At 53.9% G+C, this 17,867-nt stretch overlaps 1 protein-coding gene across 4 annotated transcripts in view; it reads left to right on the top strand.

Annotated features, from left to right (window-relative positions):
- The window catches only part of Itpk1 (inositol-tetrakisphosphate 1-kinase), a 132,362-nt gene extending 117,726 nt beyond the window's left edge, over positions 1-14,636 (top strand). For 3 of the 4 annotated variants that reach the window (XM_032908277.1, XM_032908278.1, XM_032908279.1), the window contains 4 exons: positions 1,796-1,921; positions 2,977-3,044; positions 8,228-8,390; positions 12,737-14,636. In XM_032908277.1, coding sequence (XP_032764168.1) covers positions 1,796-1,921; positions 2,977-3,044; positions 8,228-8,390; positions 12,737-13,095 — 716 coding nt within the window. In that variant the 3' untranslated portion in view covers positions 13,096-14,636. The remainder of the gene's footprint in view (positions 1-1,795; positions 1,922-2,976; positions 3,045-8,227; positions 8,391-12,736) is intronic. The other variant, XM_032908280.1, reaches the window with a different exon arrangement.
- Positions 14,637-17,867: the final 3,231 nt, after the last annotated feature.

Genomic DNA, 17,867 nt, shown 5'->3' with positions numbered 1-17,867 from the left:
CATCTTACGTATCAGATATTTAAATTATGATTCATAACAGTATTGAAGTTACAGTCATGAAGTAGCAACGAAAATAATTTTATGGTTGAGGTCGTCACGACACGAGGAATTAGATTAAATGGCCGCAGCGTTAGGAAGGTTGAGAGCCACAGTTCTAGGTGGCCCTCAGCATCTTCTTCCTGTTCCTCTTTCATCCTGTACCCTGACCCTGAAGCCACATTGTCTTGGGCTCCCAGCTTTGTGTAAGGACACTACACAAAGTCCCCTCTCCCTCCAGGTCCTAAGGGTACGTAAAAGTATGGTGCCTCTTATTTATTTGAACGGATAATAAGCATCTCCAGGGTTGTCCCCGTCCTTCGATGCTACTGCAGGGTGACTGTGGTATGCAAATGAGTGGGTGGGGCTGTGCTCTCCAAGAAGACTGCAGATGCAGGTAACCTGGCTTACAGTCTGTGGTTTATTGAGCTGATTCCAGGAAGCCTTAAGTCATAGGATGCTGCTTTTATTGTACTTGCCATAGATTCACCCTGGGTGGCATGCTAGAGGGCCAGCCAGGAGCCCGCCAGGCAGGTTCATTAGCAGTGTGTGTTCCTGTGAGGAATTACACACAGGGGAGACATAACTGGAGGACCAGTTTTATTGGAGATGAGAGCTGCTAGTGCTAGCACAGGCAAGTGCTAGGACACCAGGTCGAGCGGTGAGGGAGAGCCCTGTGAGAAGGGCTAAGCAGGACAGGCACCTCTGCAGAGTCAGCGTTCAGTGACAGGATGGTGGCATACACCATGGGGAAAGACACAAGACCAGATGTAAAGGCTGAAACAGCAGGGTCATAGCCTACATTGTTGAAATGTCTGAGCCGGTCTGGTCATTTACCCTCCCTCTGAATCCGTTTTCTCCCTGAGAGCAAAACCACCTGGTGACCATCACCTTGGCCTCCCACTCTTACTGGAAGTTGGAGGTGGCCCCCATGCTAGCGTTTGGGAGACTAATCCAGGAGCAGTCAATGGTTGGACTCGAATTATCAGTGCTCCTGGAAACAAGAACCTTGCTGCTAAGGGTAGAGAGCAAGAGCAAGGCCCAGGCGCCACCTGTCTGTTAACAGAACCAGCTTCCTAAGGCACCAGGCACCAGGACTCTTGGCTGGGCCTAGACACCTCTAATGTCCCCTCAGTCTCTTGATGACAAGCACGGCTGGAAGCTTCTCACTCCCTGCGTCTCAGTTGTGCAGAGGTTGCTTAGCCAGGTACAGCTCTTGCTTAGTGGTCCTCAGACCAGAGTGCCCCAGCCAGCAGTGTGGCAGTCAGAGTAGAGGGCATTTTCCCCTTGGAGCTATCTGTACATTTGATCTGTCCCTATGAAGCAGTTAGGGACATGATCTGTCCAGTGAAACAGACATCACAAGTCTCTGGTGCTGTCTCTTCCTAGCACCAGCCCTAGCAGTGCCTCTGTGCACTTCTTGCAGGCTCCTACAGGCTCCCCAGCCTCCTTGAGCATTACTGTGCCTACCTGCTCCTGGTGGGCTGTCCACACACCACAGGCCTGCTCTGCTCTTTTAGCCTTTGCTCTTGGGAACCTATAGAGACTTGGGTGGGAGGTACCCCGAGTTCAGGAGGCTCCAGGAGAAGGAGGTCAACAATACCTATAGAAGGCCAGAGAGCCGTCCTAATTGAAAGCCCTGTTCTGGCCTCTGGCCTGTCAGGCTCTGCCTGCCACTCCTGAAGGTTCACTAGTGCCCGAGAGTAGGGACCAGTGGGCGTGCTTGACACAAGTCCCGCAGGGTGTTTATTTTTCCCAGGCTCCTCCCCAGGACCATCTCTCATGCCCCCTGTCTGGACTGGCTCTGGTCGGAGCAGCGGGAGGACTGTCGGGCACACCGGGGTGGCCAGGGGCCTCTGTGCCCCGCTAGCGGGAAGGATGCCAGGTACTTCAGCGCCTGCCTGCTTGGCTCTGCCTGAATCACTTCCTTGTGCATGATTTTTGTGGCGCCGTAGAGTGGAGCTGCTGGGGGTCAAAGCAGCCACAACAGGCACCTGAGCCCTGGCACACATGCCCTCAGCCGGTTTCAACCTGCCCTAGTGCTTGGGGGCCTGGGTCCCAGGGATGATCTCCATGTCCTGCAGGGTGGGGTCCATGACACCTCATTTGCAAGAACTTGAGCAAGGGTTGTCAGGATCCCTTTGGGGGGGTTGGGGGGGCTTCCATCCCAGATTGACCCTGTGCTATTCTTGGTGGGAGTGGGGCTATGAGGGGTTAATGGCCAGAACTCAACCCCTAGGCTTGTGGTTTGTGATTCTTGCCCTAACGTGTCCAAGTGCTCGAGAACGTTGCAAACTGTGCAGCCAAGCTTACATCTTCCCGGAGCAATCATGGCTTACACCTCAAGGACATTTGTGCAGGGGGGAATAAATGAACGCACCATCACATTCCTGGGACTGAGCTTCCTCTCTGGTGTCCAGTGGGGCTGAGGGATTGTGGGCGGCAGCAGATCAGACATGTGGTGTGGAGGAGACTGGGACGTTACAAGGCTTTCCAGGGTAAGCCTATGGAAGCCTTGCCTGGGTTCCTATTAAGTAGTTGGGAACCTTTTGTCTGTTAAGCTCACATATGAGTGGCCCCCTGACTGGGGGTACCTGGACCAAATGGTTTTTGGTAGACTACTTCTCTCAGGACACTCCAGACCCCAGCCTCCTATACAAATTATGGACTGCCCAGCCTTAGGCGCTAAGGAAACCCATATACGGTGCTGTAAGATGGTAGTGAGGGTGTCCCAGTAAATCGTTCGTTTTTATGTGGAAGGACAAATTGTGGGGTCCTGATGGGTGTACATCTCTATGCCATGCAGCTGTAAGGGCCTAGCTCCCAAGAACCCAGGGCTGAGCCTGAGGCCACCCAGAGCGTGACTGGTGTGGTGCTGCCCCCTGGTGTTGGCACTGCTGTCTTCTGGTCTGACTGACCCTGTGACTTCTGTTTTTTCAGATCGTGAATCCATCTTCTTCAACAGCCACAATGTGTCAAAGCCGGAGTCTTCATCAGTCCTCACTGAGGTATGTCTTCCATCCATGGCGGCCTGTGAAGGGGCCCCCAGATGAGCTGTCTAGCAGGCCAAGGTTAGCAAAACGATCCCGTGCCCACATGGAGGGCCGCACGATCATCTATCAGTGGGCATCACAGTTGTGTACCTGTCTGGAAAGGGAGCATTGAGGACCTGGTAAGGTCTGCTTGCTCCTGGAGCAGCCTCCCTCCTGCCATCATGGCTGGAACATCGGTGTGTCAGGCTTAGCGGGGGTGCTTGGCAGCCTCACAGCGGCATACAGAAAGGGTAACCAGCTTGGGGACGTCACCAACCGAGTTCATACAATGGCAAGCAGGGATTATCCTCACCTCTCTGATTGCAAAGCTGGGTCTTCTAGACATTCCCTCCCTTGATAGTGACAGAAAGTGCCTTGGGCTACAGCCTTCTGTTCCCCACAGAAGTCTGGCTTCCTGCACTCCATGGGGGAGTCAGGCGTTCTGGGAGCTCCGAGTGGATCCTTCTTCCTCTCCTGGTTGTACTCAATGTCAGAAGCTGACACAGGTCTGTACCTAACCTGGATCCAGGGCCTGGCCTCGTGCCTGACCTCTGACCTCAGCAGGCCAGCAGTTCCTTTTCTTGTATGGCTCTGGCTGGCCTCAAAGTCACAGATCCACCTGCCTCTGCCTCCTGAGCGCTGTGATTAAAGGCACGCACCATTAGCTTGGCTGGTTCCTTGTTTGTGTTTCCTTTGAATTTGCAACTGTGAGACAAGAAGTAAAGTGTGGCTTTGACAGGGACCTGGAAAGATAGTGCTATCCCTTGGGATATTGACTAATGTCATTGTCCCCCTAGAACAAGTAGGGAAGCCTCGGACCATCGGGCTTGTTTTAACTTTTTATTATTACTGTGTGTTTGTGTACACATGCGTGTGTGTGTGTGTGTGTGTGTGTGTGTGTGTGTGTGTGTGTGTGTGTGTGTACGCGCGCGCATGCGTGCAAGTCAGAGGACCACTTTGTGGAGTTGTATGTTCTGTGGAAGGAACTCAGCTCTCAAGACTGTCACGAGCCAGCTCATCTGCCCAGACCAGCACATCTCAAGCAGACTCTCACAGAGCTGTGCACACTGAGAAATATTAGCAGTGCCTTGTATGTAGGAATGCTGTCTTCTCTACGTCAGAAGCACTGGCATCCTGCCGCCTCCCATGAGGCCACTGACACTCCTGCTCATCGTGGTGGCAGAAGGGAGTTGGCCTTCCACAGGCTTCCTGAGAAGCTGTCCTTGATGTTCTTGTATAGGATAGGGCAGCTGGCCACCAGGAATGTTATTAGCCAGTACCAGAGGGATGCTTTAAGGACCGAGAAGTCTCCTTGGATCGTTGCCTATTGGCCTACTTCTTCTGAAGAGGGGAAGAGTCTACTACACCACGGGGTCCCTCCCCACACCTGAGACCTTTGAGTACCCCAGATTTCCACTCACTATACTGAACCCTTCAGAGCTGACATCTTGTGATGCAGAAGGGCAAGCACAGCCTTTTCCCCGGGGACATTGCCCTCCAGGATGCCTTCTAGCTGAGCAGAAAGTCGATTCTATTCCCAGGGACCAGTGGTCAGAGCACACCCCACTCGTCCCCATCCTGCCCCAAAGAGTGTGATGCATAGGGCATCGCCTTTAAAAATGGGCCTCAGGGGTTGGGGATTTAGCTCAGTGGTAGAGCGCTTGCCTAGCAACCTGCAAGGCCCTGGGTTGGTCCCCAGCTCTGAAAAAAAAAAAAAAAAAAAAAAAAAAAGAATGGTGAAAATGGGCCTCGCTTCTCCCTGAGCTTTTAGACCATGAACACCTTTCGACATTTAGAGTCAGTACAAGGGCTTGTTAAGCGTACGCACCCAGTGGGTATCTCAGTGGCACACCCAAAGATAGACAGACAGACACACAGAGTCACAAACACCCAGTCCTATGATCTGTCCCCAGTGAAGAAGCAGAGTTCTCTTGGGACTGCCCGTGGTCTGACCTGAGTCACGTCACCGACCTGACCCTCAGTTTCTTCATCTCTCATGAGTCACTAGGAATGCCTGTGTCCGACCTCTACACCTGTATCGCCCTTAGTGTCAGCTGCGATAGAGGTTGAGGGTCACTGGGTCAACCGACAGGAGCACCAGCTCCACTCTCCCCTTCCTCCTTTCCCAGAACCTCACAGCTCGATCCGCTTGGGTCCACAAGGCCATCTCTATGCCTTTGTGTAGTCCTAGGCCGGCTGTTTGGTGCTGGATAATCAAATGGCTTCAGAAGGATTTCTGAGATTCTCTAGCTAAGCCAAGAAGGTGCTTTTATAAACAGTGTGTCATGGGGCTCTGCAACAGGCCATGGCCCACCCACACTGCCTCACTCCCAGGCACTGCGCCATGAGCCTCAGATATCCGCTCAGCCATCAGTCCATGCCCGAGCCTCGTGGCCTAGGTCCTTTTATTAGCCTATTCCCTGGGGTGGAAAAACAGGGTCCGGGAGGGCCACATGACACATCAGGGCCACAGAGTGGATACAGGAAGACCAGGGCTGGTCTCTGATTTGGTTTGGGACTCTGACCCAAGTGACCAGGAAGCTCAGGCAGGGCTGAGTGCCCACTGTAGCCAGATGGTGGCTGTCCCCCCAAAACCTCCACCCAGGAAATACTAGGTCAGGCACTGGATACCAGGCTTTCAAATGGGGGGACCCTGCTGTTCTCAGAGCAGTGGGGACAACCTGAACAGCAGGGCATAGGTGGTCCCATGTGTCTGTCCCTGCTTGGCACATGCCTATTTTAGGGTCTTTTTCATTACTGACCAGGGCTTTTTTATTTGGTTGTTGTCCTGGTTGGGGTTGCTATTGTTATGATGAGGCACCGTGACCAAAGTGACTCCGGGAGGAAAGGGTTTGTGTGGTTCGTGCTTCCACATCACAGCTCATTAAGTCAGGACAGGAACCTAGAGGCAGGAGCTGATGCAGAGGCTGTGGAGGGTGCTGCTTCCCGCCTTGCTCCCCATGGCTTCTTCAGCCTGCTTTCTTATAAAACCCAGAACTGTCACCCTGGAAGTGGCACCACCCCCAGTGGGCTGGACCCTTCCCCATTAATCACTAATCAATACCCTACAGGCTTGCCCACAGCCCACTCTTAGGAGGCGCTTGCTTAATGGAGCCTCCCTCCTCTCCAATGACTCTAGCTTGTGTCAAATTGTGCAGTTGTCTTGTTTTGAGGTACGGTCTCACTTTGTAACCCTGGCTGGCCTAGAACTCTCTATGTAAAGCAGGTTGGCCAGAAGCTCACAGAGATGCTCCCGCCCCAAATGCCACACCCAGCATTTTCTGTCCTTTTAAAAGTGATATAAAAATGCACGTTCAAAAATTAGCTATTTTAAATCTTTTTATTTAAAGATTCAGTTATTTTCTTTGTATGCATATGAATGTTTGGCCCGAATGTATGTACACTCCATGTGTGCTGTGCCTGTAGAGGTCAGAAGAGGGCATCAGATCGCATGTGGATGCTGGCAGCCAAGTCCTCTGTAAGGATAACCAGCCCTCCTAACTGCTGAGCCATCTGTCTACCTCCTAAAGTGAAAAATCTAGAAGCAGCAATCACACACCCAGTGCCCTGTAGACACACCTCTGTCCACTTCAAAACATTTTCCTCCCTGTTCCCATGAGCACTCAATCCCTATTCCTCCTGCCCCAAACCCCTGGCCACCTCGAGTGTGACCTCCATCCACGAGGACTCCGCTGTGCTGGGCATTTTACATCACTTAACTCCCCAACGGATTCCTGTCACTCAGCCCCGAGCATCAAAGGACTAAGGTCCTTTTTATGGACGACCCACACTTCTCTGTGTGGATAGCCTACAGCGTTTCCGTTTGTCTGCCCCTGGACATTTAGGCCATCTGGAATGTTCGGCCATTGGAAGATCACTGCAGTTACCATTGGTTCTCTTTGAGTACCCTTTTCTAACCCCTAATAGACCATCTATCTAGACCCTAGGGTATTCTGTGTTTAACCACTTAAGAATTTTTTTAAATAAGTTTATCCATTCATTTTTGTGTGTGGAGCTCAGAGGACGACATTTTTCAGAAGTCAGTGCTCTCTTTGTACCCTGCAGGACCCAGGGATCAAACTCAGGCCGTCAGGTGACAAGAGTTTTAACCCACTGAACCATCTCACCAGCCCGGTGTATTTTAAGCTTTTGACTTAGTTTCATTTCCCACTTCGGTTTAAACCTACCCCTTTCCCCCCAGAACTTGGTACTCACTGGCAGCTAATGTGTGCCCTACTGTGACATTTCAACCTGAGGCGATGTGGTCCACGTCCTTGTATTAGGGAGCTACCTTTCCTCGAAGCCGGGCTTCTACTGTCCCTACCTTGTTGTCCCTCCCAGCAAGTCTAAGATGGAGGCCTTATCATTCCCACTGCACAGATCATCAAGTGGAGGTGCAGGCCAGGTACTATAGCCCAGTCCACAGAGCTGAACAGTCTCTGCTGGGGTTGAATCTATGTCCTCATCTACAATCCCTCCTAGGACTTCATTGCTCTCCCTCAGTCAGCCCTGGCCTGTGACTGTGTGTGAGGACACATGCCTTTCCCAGAGAGCAGAAAACGTATACCATTCGAGCTGTCGGGAGCAGGGTGGGCAGAGGCCTGTGGAAAGCATCATGGGTAGCTAGGCTTAGAGTCAGGCAGAAGCAGCAGCCGGTAGCACCTTTGGGAAAGCCCAGGTCACATGAGACAAGATGTTGTTTGCCAATACCTAGTTTACCACAGCTGGGAAGAGAGAAGCACTCTTCTCCAGACCTGCTCCTGGGGGTCCTCAGGCTCACTCCTATAGGCTGCCAGCAAAGTGGCCCTGTGGCAGGGTGCTGGCTGGTACTCATTTCTACCTGCTATGTCTGCTTTCAAGTTCTGACCCAGTGCTCTCCACCTTAATGGGTTCTTCCATAACAGAACATATCCTTCCTCCTTTCTGTTACCCTGGTCCAGCCCTGGCCCTGTGTGAGCCCATTCCCCTGCCTGTTAATGTACTGATATCAGCCTCTTCAGACGTGCTTCATGCACCGGCGCCTCCAGGGCCTGGCAGTGTGGACCATGGTGGGTTAGCCCCACCTGGTTGGAAGGATGGTAGTGCTTTCCATGAGAGGGGTCTACCCTATATGGTTCCCTAGCCACAAAAGCCTGACCCGTGTATGTATGTGTTCACAGCTGGACAAGATTGAGGGCGTGTTCGAACGGCCAAGTGACGAGGTTATCCGGGAGCTGTCCCGGGCTCTGCGGCAGGCGCTGGGAGTGTCACTGTTTGGAATCGACATCATCATTAACAACCAGACGGGGCAGCACGCAGTCATAGATGTCAATGCCTTCCCAGGTGAGCCTCGGGGCTGGGTGACCCTGCACTGGTGGTCCTCGGGCTGCCTGATATCTTCAAGGGATGGGAAACGAGTCAGCTTGGCTGGGGATGGGAGAACCACTCCTCATGCTGGAATCTAGGCCGAGTGCCACCTCCATGCAGCCTCAGCTCCTAAGGCGGATGCCTCTCTGGGGAGGTGCCATGCCTCCCCCCATCTTTCAATCATCAGCGTTAGCCCTGACTGGCCTACTCAGTCCTTTCCATTGGCCCTTCCAGACCCAGTAGCTAAAAATGACTTGGAGAAAAATCAATCCCTATCATTCACAGGTAGGGAGACTGAGGCTCCTCCAGTGGCAATATTTTTCTGAGGTATGAATTGGCAAGGCCAGACCCTCCTGGGCAAGTGCTGCTTCCACTGTCCTGAGCTTCAAGGCTGAGTGCCAGGCCCACGCCTTGCCACAGCATCCCCCATTACAGTGTCTGCTGCCACAAAGATCCCCACACTACATCCCCTCGATGCTGGAGCCTCGGGACGCTTCTGGCTTGGAACGGGACTCTGCTGAACATCCCTCAGTCTCCACTCAGCCAGGGGCCCGAGGGATTACCTCCAACTGAGCCCCAGCCTGGATCTGTCGGGCTAGCAGGGAGAGCAGGTGTCATGTGCACGGGCGGGCGGGCGGCGTGCCCTGGAGACCCTAAGGCCAGTGATGTGTATGCCGTGGCTGCAGTTAAGAGGTGTAGGAGCTTTCCACGTCTGCCGGCTCATGCCTGTCATCTTAGCACCCTGGAGGCTAAGGCAGGAGGATTGCTGTGAGTTTAAAGCCATCTGGGACTACGTAACAAGACCCTACCCGAGAAGCCTGAAGTGGGGTTCGGGGGGTCAGATGAAAAAGAGGCACAGTCCAGCTTTGAGTCTCCATGGCCCCACTTCTGCAGACCCAGGTAAACCTGCCTCAGGCTGACCCCAAGCTCCCAGCTCATTACCAATCCATGCCTTCCGGCCTCCCAAGTAGCTGGGGCTGTAGTGGTGGTCATTGCTCCTGGAAGTTCTTCATTTTCTTGATATGGAGGGATAGCTAGCTCCCCCTTGCTGTTCAGGGGCATGTGTATGGCTAGGAAGCCACCTCACCAGCCCCAAGCATCCTGGGTACTCAGTGCCTAATCCTGTTAAACCCCCAGAGAGAGCATGAACCACTCCATACCTTCATGATTCACAGCAGGGACCCCAAGGAGCCCGCCAGCTCCATCTGTCCGTTTACTTGACATCTGCTACAGGCTACATTTCCTGCTCTCAGAGCTCACACCACAATTGGGAGGAAGCAGAGGATGGGGATGGGGCAGCCGATGGTCCTCTGTCATGTGTGGACACCAGAGGGAATTTAGCAAAGGGAAGGAACTTCAGCAAGGAGGAGCAGCTGGGGGACCAGGAGTGGCGAACTGGGACCTGATGGGGTCGGAGGGGAACCTCTGAGGTCTGATGGAAGCTTTGGCTCTCTCTTTGGGCAAGAGGGGAGCATCCCATGTCTGAGGACTGTGTCTGACCAGCACGTTTAATTCTAGCTCGTTGTGTTTCCCGACCCCCTTGGTGTAGGTGGTGGGGCCTCTGAGGTGAGCTAGAGTGTACAGAGAGGGGATTGCTGTGTGTCAGGAGTGTAATGAAGATGAGGTAAAGATGTGGGGTGAGCCAAGAACACATACAGCCACTAATGGATTGAAGGTGGGATACTTAAAGACACTGAGAAAGCCTTGGGAGGAGGGAGATACACTTCTCCACTGGTGATGGGAACCAAGAGCTGGGTGGACAGGGCCATGTGGTGGGTCTGTGACTACTAGATTGATAAGACTGAGCCCAGCCAAAGCTGGTGAGCCTGATGCTGAGAGATGGCCTGAGGGATCTGTTGTCTGGGGACCTCAGGCAGAGAGGAGGAGATATCTGGGAGGTTACTTGGTACAGAGCCAGGGTGGTATAGAGCCAGCCCTCTTTGGGCCCAGCAGAGATAGAGGCTCTGGGTCCTGCCGCTTCTCAGGAAGCCAGGGGCAGCGGGGAGTGGATATCGGTATAGGTGGGAGTCTTATCAGAGCACCCAGCTTTTCAGATCAGCGTGCCCCTGGCCCTGCCGTGTGCTGTGATCTCTGCCTGCCTGTGAGAGGTACTGCTGGAAGCTAAAGGACCTCATCCATGGTTTCAGTCCCCAAAAGGGCTGCAGCCTGTCACTCTAGAGACTTCACTCTGATTCTGAGACCTTTGCTGTCTTAGAACCCCAGGTTCCAATCGTAGCCCACCCCTTCACTCTGTGACGGTTCAGGCAACCTTACATTAGCCCCTGCTTCTGCTCCTGTACAAATGGGAGCTCTTCCCCGTGCTGCACACGGATGGGTTTGCACGGTATTAGGCGTGGAGCTGGCACCGGCTCTGCTAGTTCTCACCTCCCAGGCTGACACCTAAGTCAGCCTGTTTACTGCAGGCCCCCAGAAGGTGCCTCTGCAATACCCTGGAAAGTTTACCTTCATTCCCTGCGGTAGTCTGCCTGGTCCTCTAGGCCTCATCTGGGAGCTATAGCAGGGTGGTTGCTAGGTGGCAGCCTCCTGGGTTTCTAGGCAACCCAACTGGGTCCTGATGCCCCGCCCCACCCCGAGCCATACTTAGACCTGTGCCTGCCTTGCCCTTCACCCTCTTTCCCGAGTTAGTGGGATATCAGGTCCTGCAGTGGGGCCTCTGAGTACCAGGTACACAAGACCAGGAGCTGGGTCAGATCACAGCTCTACTACCACTTAGGAGCTGTGTGACCTGGGCCTCATGGAGCCTCAAAGTCCCCTGTGAGATGGCTTCCCTCACCTCCGTGGGTATCCTGGGGACAGAGTGGTGAAGGTGGCATTGACATTCGCAGTGTTCTACTGCTTGCCAGCCACTTTGTTAGCTTTAACATGGGTGCCCCTGCTTCCCAGGCAGCCTCAGGCTTCCTCAAAACCACAGAGCAGTTTGCCAAATAACACATGGAAGCCCAGTGGCCTGGTCCCCACACAGCAAGTGCCACCTCAGCTTTTGCCAGTAGTAGGATTGGCACTGGAGCACGTGCCAGGGTTTTATTAACCTCGTGGTACTCACTTGGTTACACTGTGGTATGGGCCGTGGTCATAGCCAGTGTCTGAAGGCCAGCCCTCCCCCAGGGGGCTAACAAAGAAAGTTGGCAGGCATCCCGACCCCAGCTCATTCTGGGAGCCGGGTACCAGTTTTAATCCAGGCACATCAGTCCGAGCAGGTGGGAGGACGTCTCACCTCACATCTACCTGGATGCAGCTTTCTGGGAGTCAGCAACTCCTCCCCCTGAATCTGAAACCTGCTGGGTTATTCCTGGGGTCTGTCCTGGCATTCGCATCTGTGGTAGGTGTGTGCTTGTGTGTGAGCACGCGTGTGAAAGCATTCTCACCCCAGGTGTTCACCAGCAATTTTTATGCCAGAAATGGAAGCCTTGACAGTCTGCTCCTCCGCCCTGATCCTCGGAGTCTGGGGTGCAAGTAGCCTCCCTGATGAAGGTGTTTCGGGGTGAGAGGGAACAGATTTGGTTCGGGCTGTGGCTACTGCTTCAGACCCGCCCAGGTCCAGCATTCCTGTGGTGTTCACAGAAGCCTGCATTGTGAGAGCTGGTCTCCTGTTGCTGTGTGGACAAAAAAAGCTGAGGTTTAAGATGGCTACAGTGGCCAGGACCCAGGTCTGAGGCCAGACTCAGTTTGTGAGTGAGTGCATGAGGAATCCACCTTGGCCTGGCTGTCTCTGACTGTGCTTCCTGTCCTGTTGGGTGGTTACCTTCCCAAGACGATCACCGTAAGGAGGAAAGGTTATTTGGGTTTTGAGGCTTTCGAGCCATGATGATTTTGCCCCCATTGATTTGGGCCTATGACAAGGCAGATGTTATGGGACACACTGGCAGAGGAAGCTACCTGCGGGAGAAGGCATGTCTGAAATGACTGGACAGTCTCCTTAGCTGGCCCCTCTACCACCTCCCTGCAGCTTCTTGAGCTCAGAGCAAACATTTAGCACGTGGTTTGGAAAGGGCACTGCTCACCCAAGCTTCAGCAGTTGGTGAGCAAGGGCACTCCCTAACAAAACAGAGTTCGTCTTTATCTGCTGGAGCTGAGGGCTTCTCACACTCAGGGGACAGACAGTGGTCTGGGGCCAGCCTGTGGACCACATACCCCAGGCCCTGTGACTCCCACCACCTTGCCTTTCCAGCCAAGCCTGAGTTGCCTTTGTCCGTGGGTTAGGGAAAGAGCCTCCCAGGTCCCAGGAGCCCATCATGTCTGCTTTTTTCTCCTCTCACACCCCCTGGCTCACGCCCAGTGCCTTCTTTGTCTCCCATCTCCAGGCTATGAGGGAGTGAGTGAGTTCTTTACCGACCTCCTGAACCACATTGCCACAGTCCTGCAAGGCCAGAGCACAGGAGGAGCTGCCACAGAGGAAGTGGCCCCACTAAGGCACAACAGGCTCCTGGCGGAACCGGCAGGCAGCCTGGCTGGTGAGCGGACGTGCAGTGCCAGCCCTGGCTGCTGCAGCAGCATGAAGGGCCAGGACACACCCTGGAAGACTGAGGCCGAAGCGGGCAACATGGGCGCTGGTGGTTCCGCCAAGCTGCCGCACCAGAGACTTGGCTGCACCACCGGCGTGTCACCCAGCTTCCAGCAGCACTGTGTGGCCTCTCTGGCCACCAAGGCCTCCTCACAGTAGCCACAGAGCCCAGGACCCAGAGGGGCGGAGCAGAGCGTGGAGCACACCCACTGGGCCAGCAGCTCCAAATGGGAACACTACTAAGAATCCCTGGTGATCTGATGCTTCTCTGTTTTAATTTTTTACCTGATTTTCTGATGTTAGGATCGGAATGAGGGGGGGAGACAGAGCAGAACACCAAGTGGTCCAGCCGGGAGGACGCCGCCTAAACTCCTGCTGTGCAGATCTCCTCACTGAGTTTACACACGCTTGTGTTCTCAACACTAGGTCTGAATGCGAGGTGGGGTGTGCGCGTGCGTGCGTGTGTGGGTGTGTGCGTGCGTGCGTGTGTGTGTGTGGGAGTGTGTGGTCGTCATGCAAGTGTGAGTGTGCCTATCTGTCTGTCTTCATGGCTGTTGTGGGCCAGGCTCTGGGCGCTCTGGAAGGAAGCCCCTATCTGGCCAGGCTGTTGCAGCGGAGCAGGCGAAGGATGGACGAACGGTTTTCCCAGGTCCCTCCTCTTCACTCCTGCCCACACCCAGACCTCCCCCTTTCTCTTTTCCCAGACGTGCTCTCCTCCAAAGCTAAAACCCTTGCCCCGTGCAGCTGACCCTTGCTTTCCAAAGCCAGGGAAGCAGTGGCCCCGCCCTCGGGAGCTCTGCATGGGGGATCTGAGTCATAGGAAGGGAAAAGAAGCTTCCTGTGGGTGTAGCCAAGTTGCTCGTCCTCACTGGCTCACGGAATCCACCAGGCCACTCTCCTCTCCACCCTGACCCCACTGCTCACTGAGATCCAGGAAGGAGGCCATCTGGCTAGGAGGCCAGGAGGCTGCCGAGACCCAGGATTTACTCTGGGACCTTGAACAGATCATTCCATGAGTCTTCAGGGTGGTTCCCGAAACAGAACTGAAGGCCTGACCTAGTGTTCTTGCCCACGAGGATACCTGCTTCCTCGTGTTCTCATCCAGGTCCCTCTTTTCAGGTGAGAGAAAACCACCCATTTCACACGTGCCAGCCGCTCCTGGTACAGCAAGGCTCAGCACAGCCCTGCTGTGTTCACAGCAAGTCCCTTGCACCGAGCGCTAGGCAAGCCTCCAAGGGAGGTGTCCCCTCCTTCAGGCTCACTCTGTCCCCACAGCAGCTGGCAGAGCACCCACTGGCACCAAAGCCCACAGGAAAGGGCACCTGTGGAGCCCCAGATAAGCAGCCCAGGACCCCCAAAGGTGATCTTATGTCTTAAGATATCAGCTCACTGTGCAGAGAATGAGGCCTTTGGATTGTCCTTGGGTCTAATAAGATGGTGTACACTAGAGGAAGCAGCAGCAGCCCTGGGAAGGCCACTCAGGGCTGTGCTGGGGCAGCCTTTGGGCAAAGAGAAGCTGATTGGCTGTCTTGGAAGCAGAACCCCAGGACTAACCGCGTTTACAGGATCTGAGTGTTGAACTGATGATATCTGTACGTCACCTTCCCAGGCCTGACCCTGAATTCAGGGGGTGGGAAGTGTGGCCACCTCTTGCACTGCTTTGTCTCCGGAATAAACTACTGAGCTCAAACTGCATGTCATACGTGGTCACGGTCTTTAAAGACATTCAATGACAGCGTTGCCCTTTCAGAGTAGAATCCCCAGACTGCCTTGAGAACAGAACAGGCAGTGCTGTGTCCCCAGAGTCCCTCCCTCTCCAGGGTCACACATGGTCAGCAAGGGCAGGTATCATGTATCTGCCTCCTGGCCAGGCAGCATTTTCCACAGGTCTCCATGCGGGTATGGAGGAGGAATTCGCACTTTGCAGGACTGGAAACAGGAGCAGAAACCTGGGCCTGTGTTCTTGCAGATACTTTAATGATAGAGAGATGTGACCTTCACAAACATGTCACTGCAAAGCATTAGTGTCTGTCTTCACCAAGGGAGCCAAGAGGGAATCTGCTGTGGGACCGGGTCATTGCTGGTGTCATGGAAGAGTCAGGGCTTGCCACACACTATGGACAGGCTAGCCTGCAGAATTGGACCCACCAAATCCTCAGGGATTAAGGGGGCCATCACCGGAAGAAGAAACCACCCTGAGTGGGCATCAGCCTGAGGCTGCAGAGTAGGCTCCATGGTGAAGCACAATTCCAGTAGGTCGGTGGGGGCGCTGGAAAGATGGCTCAGTGGTTAAGAGTGCTTGCTATGGGGGGTTGGGGATTTAGCTCAGTGGTAGAGCGCTTACCTAGGAAGCGCAAGGCCCTGGGTTCGGTCCCCAGCTCCGAAAAAAAGAACCCCCCCCCAAAAAAAGAGTGCTTGCTATGTAATCGTGAGGTCAAGGGTTCAGATCCCGGCACCTATGTAACAAGCCAGGCATTCAGCACTCTTAATTCCAACTTGGGGTGTAAGAGATAAGAAGTGGAGCACTGGGGCTTGCTGACTTCCAGTTTAGCCAAGAAAATATGAGCCCCAGGTTCAGGGAGAGGCCCTACATTAAAAGTAGGCAGAGAATAATGAAAGCAGGTACCCCAATCCTCTTTTGTTCTCCGAGCATTTACAGGTACCCCCACAAAGGCCACAGCAAGAAGCTGGGTTTCTTACAGCTGGGGCAAGTAGTATCGGCCGGACAGACAGAGAAAAGGATGCTGTCATTCTGACCTGACCACTGGGCCTTGTCTGTAGTTGAGAGCGTTCACACTGGTTGCTGACTGTAGAGCCATCAGATGGCCTCGGTGTCCTGGGAGGGGTCGCTGCCCTTCTGTATCTCCTCTTAGCCACTGGGATTCCAACAGCATTCCCCACCCCAGCACCCTGGGACTCACTGTCCCCGTCACTTCAGAGCCCTCAAGATGGCCTGAAAGAGCCCGTCTCCTCCAGTATGGATGAACAGGTGCCGTGGCCCTCTTGGATCTCCTAGGGTCCAGGAGCCCACAGTTTGGATAGTTCTGTTGCTACTCAGCCGGCTGCAGCTCAGAGGATGGCTGCAAGGTATCTCCACAGATCCTCTCCTTGTGGTAAAGGCCTGTGCCTTGTTCCCTTTCCTCTGCCAAGCCAGTGCCAGTTTATATACTCTGGGGATAACTCCTTCCAGTGCTCTGTGCAGAGGAGGGCTGACCTCCATAACAGCACGACCCTCCTGCTTGGACCCTCTTCCTTCTGTTTGTGACTAGGAGGTACTAACCAGACCTCAGAGCCCTTTCTTTGCAAGAAGGATTGGGTTTTCTCATCCTGAATTTAATGGGCCTTGGCATCTTCGAGGGCAACTGCAGGACATAGGAGATAATATTTCCCTGAGACTCCCCGCCTAGACAGCTCACCCAGGGTTCATACAGAGCTCTCCTACCTCAGGGGCTAAGTAGTGCCCATGTCTGACTTTGCGATGGCTGCTGCTTGCCTCCCCATGTATCTTGTGCACATCTGTACACCAAGTGTACTTGGCCCTCTACTGCCTACGAAGCCGTCTGTCGGTGCCCACCTGGGCTGCATCTTTCCTTCCCATGATACAATGCAGGTGGCTTGTGTCTGGGATGGGGTCCTTTGATGATACAGTGCCCCTGTGGTCTGTTGCCGCTTAGTCTTGGTTGGTGGGTGTTCTTGGTCTCTGGAGGCCTGATGGGAGTTTGTGTAATTATATAACTATCAGGAGGTATAACGTGAAGAACCACGCCTCGGCGGTGACGTCATACAGGAGTCTCCACCTCGGTGCAGGCTGCACTGCAGCGGGAAGCCAGGTCTCACAAGTTAAGGCTAAGACTTCCCACCCCACCACTATCCTACCATGTCTCGCACTGCTGTAGCTCTTAGTCTGTGCTGTCTGGTTTTGTCAAACCTTACAGTTACCTCAGTAGAGAGGTAAGTATTCCAGATTGGGAAACCGAGGCTCTGGGAGAGCAAAAGCTGGCCAAGCACTCCAGGTAGTGCTCCATGGGGGGTCTGAGGCACATTGCAGACGAGGACTCTTGGGACCCAGCCCTCAAAACAGCTGGAACTCTATAGAGCTGGTTCTGCCTGGGGAAGCAGCAATGTCTGTCTCTCAAGTCACAGTGTGCATGCTTTTCCCGGCAGGAGGGCCTCGCACAGGCTGACTGCTGAGACTAAGGCCATCCCCTCATGTTTAGCATCACCATCTCCTGGCTTTTAGTTTGAGGTGCACAGGTGGAGAACAGGATGAGGTAGTTTGCCTAAAACTGAACCCAGCAGAACCACACATAAACCTAACTCCTGTTCCAGGGGATCCAAGGGCACCAGACAGCATATGGTGCCCGGAAATGCATGCAGGCAAAACACACAAAATAAAATGAATACATCTGAAAAGGAAAGTTGGGTGGTGTGTCAGTAGGGCTATGGTGGCGTGTGCCTCAGCTCAGGCGGGTAGGTGGATGGATCTCTGGGTTCTAGGCCAGCTAGTTCCAGGACATCCAAGTGTAAACAAAAAAGCTCTGTCTTAAAACCAAAAAGGGGAGTGGGATGGGGAGGGAGTGTACCCTCTACCTGAGACTTCAATGTGCCTTTTTATCTTCTCTGCCTCTGTTTCCCTCTTTTCAAAATTGGACCTAAGACCTGCTGTTTTCAATAAATTGTTCCTGCCCCACCCCTCAGATACCCTGTGGTCCCACGCACATCACAAGCCTGTGGTCATGGGCACTGTGGACTTAAGCAGCAAGGAGCTATGCTAGGGAGTCCAGCATGGCCAGCCTATGGCCAATGGGAGGTATTATCCTGGAGCCTGTCCGCCTCTACCCAGCATGGAGGTAACTAGGGGACAGTCCAGGAGGACATTCTCAGCAGAAAGTACCTGACTCAGGCATGGCTGGGAGATGAGCAAGCAGGGG

Source organism: Rattus rattus, chromosome 7, assembly GCF_011064425.1.
Source record: "Rattus rattus isolate New Zealand chromosome 7, Rrattus_CSIRO_v1, whole genome shotgun sequence".
Classification (NCBI taxonomy): Eukaryota; Metazoa; Chordata; class Mammalia; order Rodentia; family Muridae; genus Rattus; species Rattus rattus.
This window is presented reverse-complemented; position numbering and strand designations above follow the sequence as displayed.